This window comes from Alnus glutinosa, chromosome 14 (assembly GCF_958979055.1).
Source record: "Alnus glutinosa chromosome 14, dhAlnGlut1.1, whole genome shotgun sequence".
In the NCBI taxonomy this organism is placed as follows: domain Eukaryota; kingdom Viridiplantae; phylum Streptophyta; class Magnoliopsida; order Fagales; family Betulaceae; genus Alnus; species Alnus glutinosa.
The window spans coordinates 24429030-24449197 of record NC_084899.1 but is presented as its reverse complement, the minus strand read 5'-3'; the positions used below and the strand labels follow the sequence as shown (position 1 = coordinate 24449197).

Genomic DNA, 20168 nt, shown 5'->3' with positions numbered 1-20168 from the left:
TTAGTGCCATTTCTCCCATTCAATACCCTACTCAATCTTGATTAACCACCATTATTTCAATAATAATAATAATAATAATAATAATAATAATAATATATTAAAAAAAAATTGATGAATAATCACATCAGCAATTTTTGTTGTTAAAAATTGATAACTCTGTCAAGTGGGGCCATAACAGTAATTTTCCATCTAAAAATTGAGAAAATATCCCAATTTTGAGGTTAAATGCATTTATGCTCCTTAGATTTTAACGACTTTATTTTTTTCTTCATCAGTTTTTATTTCGATCATAGGTAATACTTCACTAATAGGCGTATACCTAAATAGTACATCTGTCAATCTGTCGCTAAGAAAATTAATAGAATTTAATGTCAAACCAATCAAAACTTGACACATGTTATATATCTTATTAAAAAAAAATAATAATAAAAAACTAAAAAAACTTATTTTTCTTTTCTTTTTTTTTTTTATTAAAAAAGAAAAAGAAAAAGAAAAAGGGGGTGGCTCGGCCCTTGGTGGTGGCCGACCACTCCCATTTTGGCCTATAGGGGTGGCTAAGCCACCCCCAAATGGCAATATGGGGGTGGTTTTTGGCCACCCCATAAGCCAAAATGGAGTGGCCAGCCAACTCAATTGATTCTTTTTTTTTTTAAAAAAAAAGTTTCTAGTTATTTTTTTCTTCTTGATTTTTACTTTTTTTTTAATAAGGTTAATGACACATGTTAAGTTTTGATTGGTTTAACGTAGAATTTCGTTAGTTTTCTTGACGGGAAATTGACGGAGATACTATTTTGGTATATACCTATAAACGAGGTACCGCTTATAATCGAAAGTGAAACGGAAATGGAAAAAAATATAGTTGTTAACAAAGGGCGAAAATGTACTTAACCCTTTCGGTTGGGGTTCTAAAATATTTTCATTTTATTTATTTATTCTAAAATAGATGATTGTATCCCTACCAACTTCTTATTCAATAATGGCGCTCACCAGTCACCATGGATAAGAAATAAAAGTCATGGGAAGGAGGGTTTCAACAAGCACTTGAAGCTGTTACAAAACGTACAAAGGGAGGATTCATGTGTCCTTCTCAAATTGTCATCAAAGTAATCACAAAGCGATGGGGACTGCCGACTGCATATGAGCTTTGCCAAGCACTAGGGGCAATGCCCTATCCATTGATTTATATCTTGCACCGAAACAATTAAGTCATCAAAATACAAGAATGATCTATATATATATATATATACATGATCTTAAGTGTCTCGTACTAGTTAGGTACAATTTTAGTCATGGGTATATAAACTCTTGAGCACCACCTCTTAACAAGTTTTAAAGGTAAGTTTTACTTGAAATTTGTATCATTTGGTATCAGAGCCGTCGCCATGTCTAGTATGAGGTCGGACGCAGCTCGACAAGTAGGGAATCGAATGGTTGCTACTTTGTGGCTGAGTCCCGAAGGAGACAACCTATATGTTGGATTAAAATGTACGTCTTAAGTATTATGTATAGAAATAATGTTAAGTTATTAAATACCGATAAGTAAGTGGAGCCACCAAATGAAAAATGGTTATTATTGGGTCAATGTCTATAAGGTGGGCTGTCGTGGACGTCGACTGTATGTTACAATATATTAATCCTAAGTATCCCACTTCGGTGAGGTGTAATCTTAATCATGTATATATAAACTCTTGGACACCTTTTTATTACAAGTTGATTTTCATCACAAGTTTTTTTTTTTTTTTTTTTGGGGGGGGGGGGGGGGGGGGGGTGTTTTAATAATTAAGAAGACATATTAATTGTATTCTATATACATGTATATATGAAATTTCAATAGCCTAATCACATAAAACTCTAAATTGTTGTAATATGTGTGTTACAAACATTATTTCATTTTTAGCCATCTTTAAATGTTTTACCATTTGGTATTAAAATATGTTCATGAGTTTTTATGGCAAAGAAAAAAAATTTGATTTATTAAAATATATATTTATGAGTTTTTATTTTGTAACCGTTGGTTATTAAAAAATTGTTTTTATGGCTTTTTGATCTTCAAACATTTTGTCATTATTAAAGTTTATTACTTTTGATTTGTAACAGTTAATAGTTATGAGTCTTATGACCATTTGTCATTCATGAGCCTTAAAAGAAAATCTATAGTGCTAACATTTTTTGACCGTTTATATAAATTGAGTTCCCAATGCATTTGAGAACAATCTTCTTCTTTGGCTAAAACCTCTAACATATTTTTCCAGTGTGCATTCATATATTCCAACGTGAATTTGGTTTTAAGCCACAAAGCTATTGTTATATTATTAGCTTTTCTACAAGAAAAATTATTCTTAAGTCCCCCATCTACTTTGATCAAAGGGTTGTTCTATTTGATCTTCGTTTTTTGAAGTGTGTCCTTAATGAAAATAGATGCTATAGTCTAATCCTGAGAGGTTGCGTGTCAAAAGATCCGATCACACCGAGTTATACACTCCGGGAGGCACGAATCAACCTTTAAGGACAACGCTCTTGCCTGATTCTATAGCATTGTGAGATATTTACTTAATTTAATTTTAATCTCTTGTACAATATTTATTTTATTATTATTTTTATTATTTCGGATCAATATGGTCTAATATCAACAATAATTTTTCAATAAATTATTTGTTTAACAATTATTTATTTAATTGTTAATTTTCATATTTATATTATTTTATTTCAATAAGAACTTTGTGCACCATCCAAAATTATTTCCAATAATCTTAAAGGTTGAATCACGTTAATGGTTGCACAAATATTTTGATTAGGATGATAACAATAGTATTTGAACTTATGAGAAGTCAAATACAATTGGAGTTTGCGGTATCAATTCGCATACAAGAAAGATGAAATCAATTAGTGGTTGAAAAGATGAAGCCTCTGTTGTGAAAAAAATTTATCTGATTTGTTTGTCAGAAGAAAAGCTTGATTTCATTTGTTGATATTGGAAGTGAAAATATTTTTGACAAAAAGAAATTTTCAATTATTTGAACTCAAATTTGTATTTTTTAATTTGCTTGTCAAATAATCTTTTCGTGTTAGGTCACGAATCTTGCAATAAAAGTTGAGAATTTTATAGAATTTTAGAACTTAGTAATTTCTATTTTGTTGTGCTGAGTTTGTTGGAGAACATTCACATCGATTGATAATAACATATGTGAGTGATTACTTATGTTGTAAAAGAAAAAATAAACATTGCTAATTGTGTGCAAATAATACCATTTTGCTGAATATTCTTGTTGGTAAGCACATGTAAGAGGAAGAGATGTGGTGTGCATGTTCAATTGATCGGTTTTCATGACATCCAATTTGTGTGTGGTGACTTAGCCTATTTTGGAGGATTTTGGAGTAAAACCGTTGGTTTCGCTATGAGTTCTTAAATTATGTTTCATATGTCTTGATTTTTTTTTAAAAAAAACATGATATACAATTTCATTTATTAAAATGAAGAAAAAAAAAATCAAGTGATGAAGGTGCTCTTTGAATAAATTAAAGCTGATGAAAAATTATAATTATATGAATATTGTATCTGATAAGCGACATTTTTTTTATTGATCTATTTGAGAAAAAAAAAAAATAGCATCTAGCACTTATATTAGCTATGGTATACTAAATTAGAATGAATACTTTAAAAGTATTTGCTAATTAATTTTTTATCTATATCATTTAGCTTTCAATTTTCCTAACATGCTGATTAGGAATAAAATTTTTGTGATGATTGATGTTCCTATTAGTGCTCATTTAGCATCGGAAAAAATTTATCATATCGTAAGATTGATACCAATAGCGTTTTTATAACAAAGAGAGCCAATACTAGTTGATTATTAAATGGTTGAGCCTAATAATTTGAATATTTACTGGGGCTTTAGTTGAAAATATTTTATTTTACTATCTTGACATAAAACTATCAATTGAGAAAAAAAAAAAAGAAAGAAGAGAAAATGATAGATCATACTTAGAGAAAGATGGGCTCATGGAAGTCACATTTCTTATAGCACTTGTGTGCTATTAATGGAAATTTATTTTCCTGTTCATAGTTGGTTTATTCATTAATATTTGGTATAATAGATTTATACATGTAAATCTTGACTACATCAAGCGAATGAAAATAAATTATGAATGCTACAATTGTTAGTTTTGGGCTATCAACCAATGTGTGGGGGAAGCAAATTGTCGGCTTGTTTCATTTATAATAAAATGCTTCATAAGAAAATTAGTAAAACTTCTTATGAACTTTTTAGAAATATATTAAGTCTATCTTGGAATACATCAAAGTGTGGGGATGTTTGGCAAAGATTATGTTGCCCGAGCCTAAAATAAGGAAACTTGGTTCTAGAATTTGTGATTGCAATTTTATTGGTTATGCTTGCAGTAGTTCATGCTATAGATTACTTATTATCAAAAGTGATGTTTTAGATTACAATACTCTTATTTAATCTAAAAATGCTATTTTTCTTGAGCATGTTTTTCCTATAAAAAATAAGGAAAAGTTATTGCATGAATCTTCTATTGTTTCTAATGAATTCGTTGATGATTTGCAAGAATTGAGAAGAAGCAAGCGAGCTAGAAAAGAAATGAATTTCGGTAATAATTTTATTGCTTATATTGTTGATGATGATCCAACATGTTATTATGAAGCAATTAAATCTATTTGAAACATTTGTTTTGGTTAGAGGCTATAAATAATGAATTGGAATAAATTATGTCTAACCATATTTGAAACTCATTGAGTTACCTCATTCAACCAAATCACTTGGTTGTAACTAGATGTTTAAGAAGTAGCTTAAACTGGATGATATGATAGATAATTACAAGGCAAGCTTGATATCTAAAAGCTATAAGCAAAGGCCAAATGATGATTATTTAGTACTTATTTTCTGTTTACTATAATTGCATATATAAAATGTTATTTGACATTGCTTCTATTTATAAATTTGTTGTACATCAAATGGATGTCAAAGTTGTTTTTCTAAATGGTGAAGAAATTTATATGGAGCAGCCCAATAGACTTATAATCCTTGTTCAAGAACACACAAGTGTTCAAATTGGTGAAATCCTTGTAGGATTAAAGCAAGCTCCTAAACAATGGCATAAAAGTTTGACAAGGTGATGTTGTCTAATGCATATTTGATTAATAGTGCAAGTAAATGCATAGCATGTTTTTACAATAATGAATGTGTCATTATTTGTTTATATATATTGGTGACTAGCTTGTTTATTTTATAAACTAGCATTGATATTGTGCATGAAACTAAAAGATCTCTTGCGTATAATTTTGATATAAAATAAATGGGCAAAACTAATCTCATATTGGACATTAAAGTTCTTAGAGATAATGATTGCATTATTTTATCTCAGACATATCATGTTGAAAAGATGCTTAAAAGATTTGAGCACTTTGATTATTTGTCCATGTTTACACCATATGATTCTGGTAGCGGACTAACCGGCTACGTGAATTTTAAATTTATAAGTTTACCACTCACAATAGTACGTATCGATTGTACTATAGTAATGTTGATCGAACCACAGAGATTATTGGTTGTTTTGCGTAACGGAATATTAAAGAACGTATTTAACTTAACTTAAGAGTAAAAATAAAAGCAAGGGTTGTAGATTGAAGCTACAACAATAAAGTGAAGGAATGAAAGCGGAAAATGAAAACAAACTAAGAGAAAACTTAGGGTATTGATCTTGTCCAATTCTCAACCAATTAAATGCTTAAAATCTATATGGATCTTTCTAACATATATGATATGAGCGTGTAATGGGCGTCAACCATTACGACGACCTCGACATGAAAACACTTTTGTTAAGACGTAGTTATAAAGCACCTAGTTTTACATTAAGGGAAAAATATATATTAGCCCCCCAAACTACCACCCTTTCTCCGGATGGCCCTCCAAACTACTAATGCTTAGATTCTGGCCCCCCAAACTACCACTTTCTGATTTTTTGGCCTCATTCGTCCATTTATGCCGTCAATTCTAAACATAATTCCGAAAATACTCCTCCTACACTTTGAAATTCTCACGGTTAAAGGAGGGGCATTTTTGGGTTTTTGACCAATTTCTGTTAGAATTAACGGTATAAATAGACGGATGGGGCTAAAAAAATCAGAAAATGGTAGTTTGGGGGGTCAGAGTGCAAGTGTTGGTAGTTCGGGGTGCCATCCGGAGAAAGGGTGGTAGTTTGGGAGGCTAATACATATTTTTCCTTTTACATTAATCAACTCCACGTAAAGATTAGTTTATAATTAAAAAACGTTTACACTACGAAAGGTGTGAAGTAATTAATGCTCCCTAGCTTACTACTCTACAACACATCCTAATAAGCATACACAATATATGAAAACCCTAGTTAGGCCACAATGATAAGGTATCTAGTTTTACACAGAACGCATTATGTAAAAGCTACACTATAATTGAAAAACGGTTTAAACTACCAAAGGTGTGAAACGACCGATATTCCCTATTATACCCTATAAGGTGACTCTAATGAGAAAACACACATTATGTCAAAAAGCATCATTGCACAAGACATCATTCTCTTTCAAAAATGTTGATTTTACTCGTAAATCCAAGAAAACTCATAGACAAGCATAACTCTTTTTCATGAATAAATGGATTGAAATATTGAAAACAAAACATTTTAGCATGGGTTTTGCAATCCTCTAGCCTTACACAATCATCAAACATATTAAGAAAATCTCAAGAACATCAAGAACACTTCATGGTTTTTTAAGAGGATTTTGATCAAACCCTAAGAACTAAATTAGCTAGACATAATTGAATCTAATCTATGCATGAAGATTAATCAAAAACAGTAAAGAAAACAAAATTTGAATAAACTAATAACACTATATTAACATAAGAAGATTCAGATTACAAACGGAAATGAAATGCATTAAAATTAACTAAGAAGATACACCTGAAAAAATGGAAGTCCCAAGAAGATGCATGCCTATTACTCTCACCCATGCCTCATATACATAGAAGAGGAGATTTACAAAATAAAATCTAAAGAAGAGATAAGATAAGAAATAAGATAAAATAAGATAGGATATGATAGGATAAGATAAGATAAGATAAGATAGGATATGATAAGATAAGATAAGATAAGATAGGATATGATAGAATAAGAGATATTTGGAAATATCTAAGATATTTTAGAAATATCTGAAAATATCTAAAAAAATATCTAAAAAATATCTAGGAAATATCTAGAAAATATATAACAAATATATAAGATATTTAAAATATCAAGGAAGAGTGACATGTCAACATTGTTCCAGATTGTTCCAAAAATATCCAAATTCGATTGATCGATTATAAAGTCGATCGATCGCATTTCGCTCGATCGCATTTGTGGTTGCCCTGTCTCGATCGATCGCATCTCGCACGATCGATTTTTCTTCGACTGATGATTCGATCGATCGATTATAAAGTCGATCGATCTATTTGCCTTAGCCGATTCTTCACTTGGCATGAGCAACTTTAAACTCTGGAAATGACCAAATCGCCCTTGATATATTTTCAGGTCTAATTCAAGTGTTTTGAATTAGATTTCAACTAAGACCTGAAAATAAGATAAAACACAAAACTACAACAAAACGTTATATTTACAACACAAACTAGGCATAACAAATATAAATTAAGGGGTCTTGAATAAAATAATTCAAGACTTATCAGATTCAAAATACATTTGATAAAGAATCACGGTGATGATGTTATGCAAGAAAAAATATGCACAATTCATTGATAGCTTGATATTTTGACAAAATGTACACGCCTTGATAATGCATATGTTGTTGGCATGTTGAGTAGATATACTCTTAATCCTGACATTGAGCATTGGGATGTTATCTCAAAATTGTTGAGATACTTAAATGGCACAATTAATTTGATTTGTCATATTGTGATGCTAACTGAATTTCTGATCATTCAAATGATCTAAAGTCTATATGTGACTTTATGTGTTTACTCTGGCTGTATCGACTATCTCTTGGAGGTCCTCAAAACAGACTTACATAGCAAGGTTTACTATGGAGTCAGAATTAGTTGCCTTTGAGAAGGCAGAAACTGAAGATGAATGGCTAAGGAACTTATTAATCAATTGATTTGCCTTTATATACTAATTCAGTTCCATTTGTGTTTTGATTGTGATTGACAGGCTGCCATAGCTCGAGCAAGGAGCAAGATCTATAATGAGAAAAGTGCACAATATTGTGAGGCAGCTTATTGAGACCGGTATAATGTCCATGGACTTTGTGAGGTAAAAAAGGAATTTGCAAATCCTTTGACCAAGCTACTAGCAAGAAGGCTGGTGAGTAAAACATCGAGGGGGATATGACTGATACCCAAATTATGACATTGTGATTGATACCCAACCTCTGTGATTGGAGATCCCATGAATGAGGTTTAATGGGAAACGAAGTCACAAGTGATAATGTTGAGGTACTGTCATTCTATGTTTATCCATTATCTTGTTGAGAAGATAGTGATGAGTCCATCCCTATGGCGTAAGACAGTACAAGATGCAGAGTAATTAAGTATGAGTTTAAAAACTCTTAATGGAGCCATAGTCCCTACGTGTTGGGATGGAGTGTTCCCTGCACACACTCTTGATGGATGTCACCTATGTGAGTGTGGAGGTGGTGTCGCTTCCTATGAGACTAGGGTTGGTCTCTAGAGCGCTCATAAAACCCAGGGGTGCATGGCCTGTATAAGGCGCTATAGAACAACCCAATTTTTTTGGAGAAAGTTATGAGGGGGATAAGTCTGGTCAACTTGTGAATTTGGTTAAAAGAGTTTAACCCTACCACGATTCATTAAGTTCCTACTTATTTATCCTAGGTGTGGTTAAAACCTTCGGGTACCACAATGATGCATGCTTTCAATCTCTTTATATTCTAGTGTTTGTAACATGTGGGGGATTGTTGTAATATGTGTGTTACAAACATTATTTCATTTTTAGTCATCTTTAAATGTTTTACCATCTGGTATTAAAATATATTCATGAGTTTTTATGGCAAAGAAACAAAAATTGATTTATTAAAATATATATTTATGAGTTTTTATTTTGTAACAGTTGGTTATTAAAAAATTGTTTTTATGGCTTTTTGATCTTCAAACATTTTGTCATTATTAAAGTTTATTACTTTTGATTTGTAACGGTTAATAGTTATGAGTCTTATGACCATTTGTCATTCATGAGCCTTAAAAGAAAATCTATAGTGCTAAAATTTTTTAACCGTTTATATAAATTGAGTTCCCAATACATTTGAGAACAATCTTCTTCTTTGGCTAAAACCTCTAACATATTTTTTCAATGTACATTCATATATTCCAACGTGAATTTGGTTTTAAGCCATAAAGCTATTGTTATATTATTAGCTTTTCTACAAGAAAAATTATTCTTAAATCCCCCATCTACTTTGATCAAAATGTTGTTCTATTTGATCTTCGTTTTTGGAAGTGTGTCATTAATGAAGATAGACGCTATAGTCTAATCCTGAGAGGTTACGTGTCAAGAGATCCGATCACACCGAGTTATACACTCCGGGAGGCACGAATCAACCTTTAAGGACAATGCTCTTGCGTGATTCTATAGCATTGTGAAATCTTTCCTTAATTTAATTTTAATCTCTTGTACAATATTTATTTTATTATTATTATTATTATTATTTCGGATCAATATGGTCTAGTATCAACAATAATTTTTCAATCAATTATTTGTTTAACAATTATTTATTTAATTGTTAATTTTCATATTAATATTATTTTATTTCAATAAGAACTTTGTGCACCATCCAAAATCATTTCCAACAAGCTTCAACTCATACTAAGTGTGTATACATATATAATTAAGAAACATGGAAGACTCATTGCAATTATTCTCCAATCAACCAGCTGTTTTATCAATATGAACATAATTAATATTAAATCTTAGACTAACGCTACTCTTCACACATACTTCACACCAACTTACGTGGATAAGTTTGACAAATGAGTTAAGAGTAGCATTACTCTAAATCTTATACCGTTTGAGAGGCGGAACTCTCCCATGAGTGTCTGCTACATAGGCGCTAAGAAAATCCTTGTACACAAAATCTCTATAGAGTGGAGAAATATCTGTAAGGAGAGCTTTTGCAGGTCCAATATAGCAATTGCTTGAGGATGGATGAAGCTGGTAACTGTTGTCCGAGCAACCTTTTTGTTCGTCACAACTCTATGGTCAGCACTGCTTAGATTCCCATTGCTGATAATCTACAATCAGAACCACATAATCACGATTTAAGAACTAATCATGAAAGACTGAAAGTAGAAACATTCAGAAAAAAATTTCTTCCATATATATAAGCTTAAAAGGTGATAGAAAACCTCGTCTAGTATGGTATATCACATGCCACTAGAAAATTCTCTCTTCTATAAAAGAGACCTCACATAGGCCACTCCAAGCACACTTTAAAGCAAGAACAAGCCCCCTTATCACAAAAACGCTCTGTTCTCTCTCTTACTGCCCTACTCTCTTCCTCACTATTCAGCCGTCTCAGAGAGGAGGGAAGGGTCTCATCTCTTCCCTCCTCTCCCCTTTATCTTTTATTTTTGTCCTTCATCTTTTTGTAGCTGTTTGTTTAGTGGTTTTTTTAGCTCTCTTCACCTTTAGAGAGGTTTTATCTGTCGTCTTGTACGACTTATCCCATCCGAAATTGCAACTTCAGTGTTTTGACTTCTCCACCGCGCCGCCGTTCTCCTCGCGTTGGTGGCCGTTTTTATTGTGGTTCTTAAATTTTGTTTTTTAAAAGATAGATCTATGTTTGTACGATGGATTCTGCCTCCCATGCCTCACCATTGTGATCACTGGCGCCCCACCTATCTGACGTAGTCAATTTTTCCTCCGTCCGTTGTCCACACGCCAGCGTGTGGATCTCTTCCTCTAGTGCATGGATCTCACGCGCCGGAGAGATCCGTCCAGCCAGCCTATGATTTTGTAGTTTTTTGGGGTTTTTTTTTACTGTTTATTTATTTTAATCTTACTTGGGTTATTGTCTCCTTTTAGGGGAGACTCTTGTATTTGAATTTGTGTTGGTACTTTTCTTTTTTTGTAGTTTTAGTTTTAAACTCTTACGGTGCTTTTACCACTACAGTCTTTTTTGGGTGGTTGTTGTTGATCTCAAGTGGAAGTATAGATAGACTTGTTTTATTCTGTACCTCTTTCGCTTATGAAACCGTTTTGTGCGACCCCTTGAAAGGACTGAGTTATTAATTTGTCTCATTTCTTACTTTTTGTATATATTTCAGCACTGTTTTGGTTTGTTCTGGGTCTATTGTTAGGAGCACACCCCTTTTTCTTTTATATAATCAGCCACTTCTTATTCCTTGGGATCAGGAGTGGTAATGATCTCCCATGTAACTTTATATTCCAAAGGGGTCATATAAGAAGTCAGGTTTTCGATCAAAGTAGTACTAAAAGGCAGACATATCTTTCCCTTGAGTCCTCTTAAAATTAATGTGGCTTTAAAAATTACTATTAAATGTATGATAGGTCACTATTAGCCTTTAAAATTGTGTGTTTTCAAAAAAGTATCTTCTTATATGCGAGTTGAAAATGCAAATTTTATGCGTTTTCAAATTATAATTTTTTAAAAAACACAATCCCAAACAATTAATGTTTTACGATTTGGTTTAAAATTGTACTTTTTGTCTACGAAATCGCAATGCCAAAACCAAGAAGGAGGCATCAAAACCATGGTTTTAATTCCGTTTTTATCACCTCCTAAACTAAACTAACGAAATTTTAAAGAGAGACTGTGAAGCTTGGCTAAAAATGGAGGCAAAATTGCAAATAAAATATGAGAAAATAGGGATGTACCCGCAACATGTGGCCTATATTAACCACAAATGCATTAGGGAGAGGCTCAACTGCAAGCCATTGTCCATCCTTAAAAACTTGTAGCCCATGAACTTCCCCCTGGAGAAGAAGTGTTATGAGGTTAACATCGCTATGTTTGGGCAATCCCAAGGTTAGACTTGGATCCGGGCATGGAGGGTAATGATTTGTAGCCATTAACTGAACTTGGCTGAGTTCTTCCCCAAAACATCCAGATTCAAGTCCTAATCCTTCGCAAATTATATCCAAAAGCCACAAACTCAGCTTCCTCACCTCTCCTGAATAACTCCCAACCACATCCCTGTAATTAAGAGGAGAAAAACTAGAAGTTTGTCATAATCAAATTGGGTTTTTGTTTTATTCTGAAATTATTAGAAAATCTACGAAATTTAAGGAAATATATTGGACTGTGAGCAATACAATTAACAATAAAAGAAAAGGAGTGCACAACTACCGATAAGGAGCAGGCTTTTCAGGCCAAAATTGAACATGTTCCTCTAGAGGATGACAAATTGACAATGGAGTCGCAGATTGTCTCTCCAGTAATGTACCTTCTCTGCTTCATAGTCTATGCTTGTGTAGAGTCTACAATTTTGCTTGGGATCCTCAGAATATAAGCTTGCCTTGTCCTCGGCAGGCAGCTCAAAGAACTCTTTGGCCACGTCCAACACATCATGCATTAGTTTCTCTGGAACCCCATGATTAATCAACTGTTTTTTTTTTTTTCATTTTCAAATAAAAATAAATTTTGATAAGAATTCTAACAAAAGATAAAACTTAGCTTGAAGTATGATATATCAAACCTGGAAGAAACCAAATTCTTGGCTAGCCTGTATAATCTGTTTAACTAGCTGTCCTCGATCAGAACCAAGCTCTCCTCCCATATCAATAACTGGAATGGTCTCACAAAGAGGAACTTCAGTCTGCCCGGGTCTACTTTCCAGTGGTAAAATGTAAGATTCGGGCACAAATTGCAGGTGTGACCTGCTTGATATGAGCTTCTCCATTTCTAAAATAAGTGCACTGTAATTTAGTGAAAGGTCAGAGGATTATATTGCCTCCTTGCTTACTCCTTTAGCTATATAGATCTTCATTTTTCCAGAGGAAAGAAGAAAGAAAAAAGAAAAGGGGATTCAAAGCATTTTAAAAGCATATTCTTTCAATGATTTGGCCAATAATTTGTATATTAGAATACAGAAACAGACCCTGTTGCCAAAATGAATGAAACCGATGTCAACTCTATGAGGTTGAATTCTTAATATTTAATCCTTTCCTCAATTTATAATTGTTTTGGATGCCTTACACAACAAAAAAAGCATGCCCCATGTTAGTATAGTTGACTGCACACCGGTAGTCTGTTAAAGAAATCTACAAAGACCAGAAACAAGCAAAAGTGACTCGCCGAAGGTACCGACAAGGAACATTCTAATGCTTAAGTTAGTAAGAGATTCTGAGCGGAATATAGAACAATAAAGATAGTAAAGGCTTAGGTTTTTACCTGTTATAGTGAACTCCTAGGTCACATGACACCATCCAATATAGGTAGTAACTTGGGCCATGTGGCCATCTGGTTAGGAAACATATTGCCGGCATGGATTCCTTACCCCTAGGTGTTCGACATCATGTCTGTACAGACTGCCCTACCTAGATGCCCGACATCCTCGGTATGGACTTCTTACTTCTAGGCGTCCGACATCCTATCAATACAGGTCAGTCCACCTGGGTGTGTGGTAGGCATGGTCATTGTGACATGAGTAGCAGCCGACAAACACTCCCCTTGGCACAATTGTCAGAGTGATCCTATAGTTTATCGTTATGGGCAGTTGTCATCATGACATGAGTAATGGCCGACAAACATTCCGCTTGGGATGCAGGAGTGCCCGAAGAGTACTTGCAGTTCACCCTAGGGGCAAGAACATTGTTTTGAGAATTTTACCAGGTTTGGGTCTAGTTGGCATTAGTGCCATTTTGTTTATATACATAGTTTTGGAACTTTTGCTTTTGCTTTAAAGTGTGTTTCTAAATAAAATCATAGAAAGTATCTCGTTTGAAAGTTCGTTTGAAAAATAAATGGCAATTTGAAAATATGAAAAAATATAGGCAAGGGAGTGCGTTTTGCTTTAAAGTGCATTTTTTGTTAAATTAAACGGACACATATAGTAAAAAAAAAATAAAAATCCCAATAACCTTATGAATTAGAACTAGTTCACTTTTAAAAAGATAAAGGTCCAGGCTTCAACTCACGATAGTGTTTGATTTGTGAGATTAAGAATTCTTCCATTTATTTGAATGTACATATTAAGATAAGATCATAGCAATTATTCTTCTATCAACCAACCAGGTGTTTTATTCATGGGTGCATACATTATAAGAGTCATAATTGCTAGAAATTATATTTTTATCCCATTATTCACAATAACTAATGCATTAGTCTCAACTAATCATTGAATTACTTAATACTGAATCTTATATCGCTCGAGAGGCGGAACTCCGACGGGAGTGTCGTCTGCGTAAGTGCTAAGAAAATCCTTGAACACAAAATCTCTGTAGAGGGGACGAATGCAATCACAGAGAAGTGTTTTTAGAGGTCCAACACGGCAGGTGTTGGAAGGATAGAGGAAGCTGGAGACTGTTGTCCTTGCAACCTCTTTGTTCGTCATAACTCTATGTTCAGCACTGCTTAGCTTCCCGTTGCTCATAATCTGCAATCAAATCATAATCACAAATTCTTGATTTAAAAAGAACTAATTATGAAATTAAATATATCCAGAAAAATTTGATTGCATATATAATAATAAAAAAACGCCGCCAAATTTAAAAAAATCAGCAGTATTTTATAAAAAAGAAAAAACATCGCTAGTTATATTTTTTTTATTTTTTATTGTGATGTCATGCGATATAAAAATGAAATAGTTTTAAATATTTTGTGAATATTTTTATTTTGAGTTGTTTGTTATTTTATTTTTTTAAGCCCGCATTTCTCTTCTTCCCCACATCAGCTACTACCCGACCCGCTTCTTCCCTTTTGCTTCCGCTTCATCCCCATCCCACCGCCTCCCTTCCCCCCTGCTGCAGCCCTCCGCCGCCATCCTTTCCTCGCCTATTTGGCCTCTTCTCTCCGCCTTCTCTCACCCGGTTCTACCTAAACGACATGCCCCCCTTAATTTTTGTCCCTCTCTGCTCCTAGGGTTTCAAATTTCAATTCCAATTCCAATTCATCATTTGCCCTCGCAGTCGTTTCCCTGAAATATTCTAGGGTTTTTTTTCGCTCTCGAAAAAAGGTTCAGTTACTATGGTACGGAAACAGCAATTGGTTGCATCCACAATTTTTCCTTATGGAACTGAACTCATGTGTTTAGCTAAATGCTTGCTTTAGTTATGGAGCATTAATCAATGTGCAAGAATGCTGGCGTTGTTGCTGTTGTACTGTGGTCTTCCATGCATCTTGATGGAATTATAGAGCATTAATTTATGTCTACCTGAATTGCATTTGAAAAAGTTCATAACTAAGAAGGCTTAGCCTTCCCAAGCAGGTCCCTTAAGTTCTTCCGTCTATTTCTGTTAAGCTTTCATTTAGATGTAATGATCTTTATGATTTAGGTTATATCTGATTTCAGGACAGATTTTCTTTATGATTTTCATTTTGAATTGTTCATGATGCATATTGATGGCTCTGATAGTTAGCTCTTAGCGCTGTTTTTGGAAAAAGGAGAAATATTTTCCCTTCTCCCATAGCCTCAGAATGCAATTCCATTTTTCTGTCTCTTTGTTTGACTGTTAATTTTGCAGTTCAGATCTTAGGGCAGCAGCCCTGAATGATCGATTGCAGAAACTTCTCAGAAGCATATGATATCCAGGCGGCTCAATAGATTTTGAGGCCTAAGGCTACAAATTTAGGTGGCGCCTTTTTTATATTTAAATATTTAATTTTTTCTGAATGACTTGCAAAATTCATGTTTGTCAGGAGACATTTAATTTCAACAAATGTCATATCTTGTGTTGAGCTATATATAATTCTTTTTATGTCGAATTTAATTTACTTCATTCTAAAAAATATTTTAATGGACAACTTAGTCTTAGTTTTAAGTTCATGTAAAATTATGAGTTTAGTAACTGTTTTAGGGATACAATTAATGTAACATTCCATTTTTCTTTCTTTTCCTCTTTAATATCTTGAAATTCAATTTTTTGTATTTATTTTTTACAGTAATTGAGGCCTTAATTAAAGAGCTCTGGCTAACTTTTTTGCCATAATATATATTTTTTTTTATCATAACTGGGGCTTTAATTAAAGAGCATTGACTAACTTTTTTGTCATAATTGAGGCTTTAATTTTTTTTTTTAAAGGAAATTTAATTATACTATCACTATTTGGGACCTTATTTAATTGGGGGTTTTAGGCGATTGCCTAATTTGCCTAGCCATTCAGCCGGCCTACTGATATCTTGTTGCTTTTGGGATTGAAAGACTCCTTATTGCAGCTTGAACTAAATATTATGGTGAGATTATCTCTGTTTTAACTCTGATTACTCTGATTAAAGAAAATCATGTTGTTGTATCGACTCTGCTCAAGCTTATGGAAAATCTTGTTTTACGGCATATACTCTCTTTTACTAACATTTGTAGTTTTGGGCATGTAATCACTTGATTACTCTGATTAAAGAAAATCATGTTGTTGTATCGACTCTGCTCAAGCTTATGGAAAATCTTGTTTTAAGGCATATACTCTCTTTTACTAACATTTGTAGTTTTGGGCATGTAATCACTTGTTAATTTGATTTAGATAACATTTTTTGTTTGATTTGGAGAAAACAGGATGTGGGTTTTTTAACTGATGTCATGGTTTTTTGAGGGATGTCTTAAAATTGGTAGTTCTGCAAATATCAGCTGCATGTCTGTGTTACCAGTGCTTAGACTCTCAACTATTTTCGTGTATTCTTGAGGACAGTTGGTTTGGGGGCTATAAGTCTTAATATAATCAGTTGGTTTCGAGGTCTTTGTCCTAAACTTCTAATAATTGATTATAGAAATTGGTACTCTGTTTACTATGTGTTGCATTTCCCATTCCATTTTAATTAAGAGAAATACTACATAAACTTCCATGTACTTATTCCCAAGTGGCACACTCCTCGACTTGACAATAAAAATTATCATTGAATTTTGAATGGATCATCATTGAATTTTGGATCCAATGTGATTTTCACTGCTACGTCTGAGAGTGGACACTTGAAAGTGCATATAACATTTTTCATTAATAAATTCTAACTTATTTGCTATTTATACTTTTTGGTCTTCCTTATTTATGCAAGTGTGATTAACTAGGCATATCAAGTTCTCCAAAATTTCTTTTGGAAAGGGAGTTATCTCAACCATGGAGGAGGAGCTAAGGATGCTAGGCTGGTTGGTTCTTACGGTCAGTCTGAAAATGTGATGAGAAGCAGTTGATGTAATTGCTGTAGTTGGTGTGACTTTTGTTGTTGGTTAGATTGCCTATGCAACCGTGGTGTTGTTGTTTGGGGGCCTGTGGGGCTGCCCTTCCTGTGTATATATACATATAAACTTTCAAGCCTCCAAATTGAAGAAGCCCCTCTCTTTTCTTTCCTTTTTCTCTTTTGCCATGTTTATTCTTTCTTTCTAATGGGCAGGTTTCTAGGAAATGGAGGTGACATTATGAAATCTTGCAGAAAATTAATTGTAAGACTATGTGGGTCGGCTAGGGTGGAGAGTTTTAAACACAATCGATAAGTCCAACACAAAATTAGTGAGTTAGAGTTGAGGAGTTAATGCGTTTAATTAAATGAGTCAGGTTATGATTGATGACCTATATAGTCTTATACATATGTATTGACACAATTCAAACCTAACAAGCAAATATGAATTACCAGGGCTTGCGAGAAATGAAAGCAAGACTACAAAAGGAATATGAGAAAATAGGATGTACCTGTAACATGTAGCCTATATTGACCACAAATGCATTAGGGAGAGGCTCAACTGCAAGCCATTGCCCGTCCTTTAAGACTTGTAGACCTTGCACTTTCCCTTGGAGAACGAGGGTTATGAGATTAGGATCGCAATGTTTGGGCAATCCCAAGGTTAGGCTTGGATCTGGGCATGGAGGGTAATGATTTACAGAAATAAACTGAACTTGGCTGAGTTCATCCCTAAAATATCCAGATTCGAGCCCTAATCCTTCACCAATTAAATCCAAAATCCACAAACTCAGCTTCCTTACCCCTGCTGAATAACTTCCAATCACCTCCCTGTCATAATTAAGAGGAGAAAGCAAGGAAGTTTGTCATATTATGGATCGAATTGCATTTTTGTTTCTTTATGAGAGGAATTCAATGTATGGAGTTAAATACAATGTATAATCGTAAAAGGAAGAAGATGAGGCAGATGATATTATTTTGAAATTATATGATTTTTTTTTTTTTTTTTTTTTTTTTAAATTTGACTTTGGTTTGTATCATGTGCATGTGCACATAGGATGCAAGATGGGGTGTGATGCGTTCCAATTACTAATGCGGCACCCTCAGCTTGCATTATTTGCACACATGATGGACTATGTACAATCACTAGTGGACTATGTACAATACATAATAATTAAGGAAATGAGTGCACAATCACTAGTGGAGCTAGATTTATGTTTTGTAAAATTATGTCACGAAGGATAAGGATTTTTTTACAATTAGCTACTCGAATTGTACGCAATTCAGTTAGTCTGATAGAGAAGGGGCTACGAGGAATTAGGATCCTCTCAAATTATTTATCTGAATTTGAGAGAATTTGGACAGGTAATTGTGAGAGAGAATTTATGGGATCCACCTGACCAAATAAAAATTGGATTGTCCAACCACTTATCCGGTTAGGTGGTTCTCATAAGTTTGTCTCTCACAATCTGCTGCCCGAATTCTCTCAAATTCAAGCAGATAATTTAAGAAGATCCAAACCTGGGCCGTAGGGGCTCACTACCATGAGCAAGTGGGCCTTGCACTCCGGGTTGCTAGAGACAAGTGGGTCCCATAGCTCCCACTCTGGTGGGCAACCCAATTGTAGAGTATATCCGAACTTCTTATAAAATATGTGAGTTCTTCAAGAATTGAGATGCCGTGCAAATTGGAAATCCCATTTCATTTCTCCTACCTACAGTAATTGGGCAGGGGATGTGAGGGGGACTCCCTGTTTTAGTAGCTAGGGAGCCCTCACTCACATGATTGTTGCAATTTTCTTGCCCCTCTTCTTTTTGGGCAGCAAATCTTGATCCAATCCTTATCTGTTCTTCAAAATCTTTATTATATTTTGAAATGATTGCTCCAATCACAAAGTCGAACGAATCAACCAGTTCATGTCACGCACAGAACTACTTTAAGGTAGAGATGGATGTCATACATACATACATACATAAAAGTCCAAATTAACATACCGATAGTGAGGAGGCTTTTCAGGCCAAAATGGCATGTGTTCCTCTAGAGGATGACAAGGGTGCCGCAGGTTGTCTCTCCAGTAATGAACCTTCTCTCTATCATAGTTTATGCTTGTGTGTACTCTACAAGTTTGCTTGGGGTCCTCAGAATATAAGCTTTCCTTGTCCTTGGCAGGCAGCCCAAAGAACTCATTGGCCACGTCCAACACATCATGCATTAGTTTCTCCGAAACCCCATGATTAGTCAACTGTGTAACAAGAGCAAAAACATGATTCTAATTAAGGACAAAGATCTCATTGACCCGAACAGGCCGGAGGCCTCTGCCAAAAGAGGAGGGGGCATGGATAATAACAGGCCGGAATCCCCGATTGTAGGGGGATTCCGAATCATTGGAATATATATGAATTTGACAGGAAAAACTGAAAAAAAGAAGATTCAAGTACATATAAAAAACCTGAAAGAATCCGAATTCTTGGCTAGCCTGGATAATCTGTTTAACTAGCTGTGCTCGATCAAAACCAAGTTGTTGTCCTCCAAGATCAATGACTGGAATGGAGTCACATGGAGGGAATTTAGTCTGCCCTGGTCTGCTTTCTGGTGGTAATATGAAGGATTCAGGCACAAATGGCAAGTGAGACCTGCCTGATATGAGCTTCTCCATTAATTTTCTGAAATAAAGTGCCTCCTCCAAGCTTAATCCTCTAGGCTTTAGCTATGGAGATCTTTGTTTCTTCAGAGGAAAGCAACGACAGAAAGGTGTTCAAGGTCCTCTGAAAAGCATATTCTTTGAATGATTAGCTATTAGCTTGTATAATATATGTATAT

General features: G+C 34.1%; 2 protein-coding genes and 1 long non-coding RNA gene across 4 annotated transcripts; 1 reads left to right on the top strand and 2 right to left on the bottom strand.

The window, feature by feature from the left end:
- Positions 1–9880: 9880 nt before the first annotated feature.
- On the bottom strand, positions 9881–14115 carry LOC133857223 (hyoscyamine 6-dioxygenase-like). The gene is given in 6 exon segments (XM_062292407.1): positions 9881–10202; positions 10205–10295; positions 11902–12220; positions 12374–12443; positions 12446–12629; positions 12723–14115. Coding segments are annotated over 6 exon segments (1014 nt in total). The 5' UTR covers positions 12927–14115; the 3' UTR covers positions 9881–10056.
- A 102-nt stretch (positions 14116–14217) lies between these two features.
- On the bottom strand, positions 14218–20168 carry LOC133857222 (flavanone 3-dioxygenase 2-like). Its single transcript, XM_062292406.1, has 4 exons — positions 19798–20168; positions 19343–19590; positions 17861–18179; positions 14218–14621 (listed from the first exon to the last, which is right to left on the bottom strand). The coding sequence occupies exons 1-4, from the start codon at positions 20002–20004 to the stop codon at positions 14373–14375; spliced, it is 1023 nt and encodes a 340-aa protein (XP_062148390.1). The 5' UTR covers positions 20005–20168; the 3' UTR covers positions 14218–14372.
- Positions 14895–17524, top strand: LOC133857224 (uncharacterized). Of its 2 annotated transcripts, XR_009898320.1 has the most exons (3): positions 14895–15452; positions 15714–15816; positions 17242–17524. It is a non-coding gene; the product is annotated as an uncharacterized LOC133857224 (long non-coding RNA). The 2 variants fall into 2 exon arrangements; XR_009898319.1 differs by having other exon boundaries at positions 14895–15816.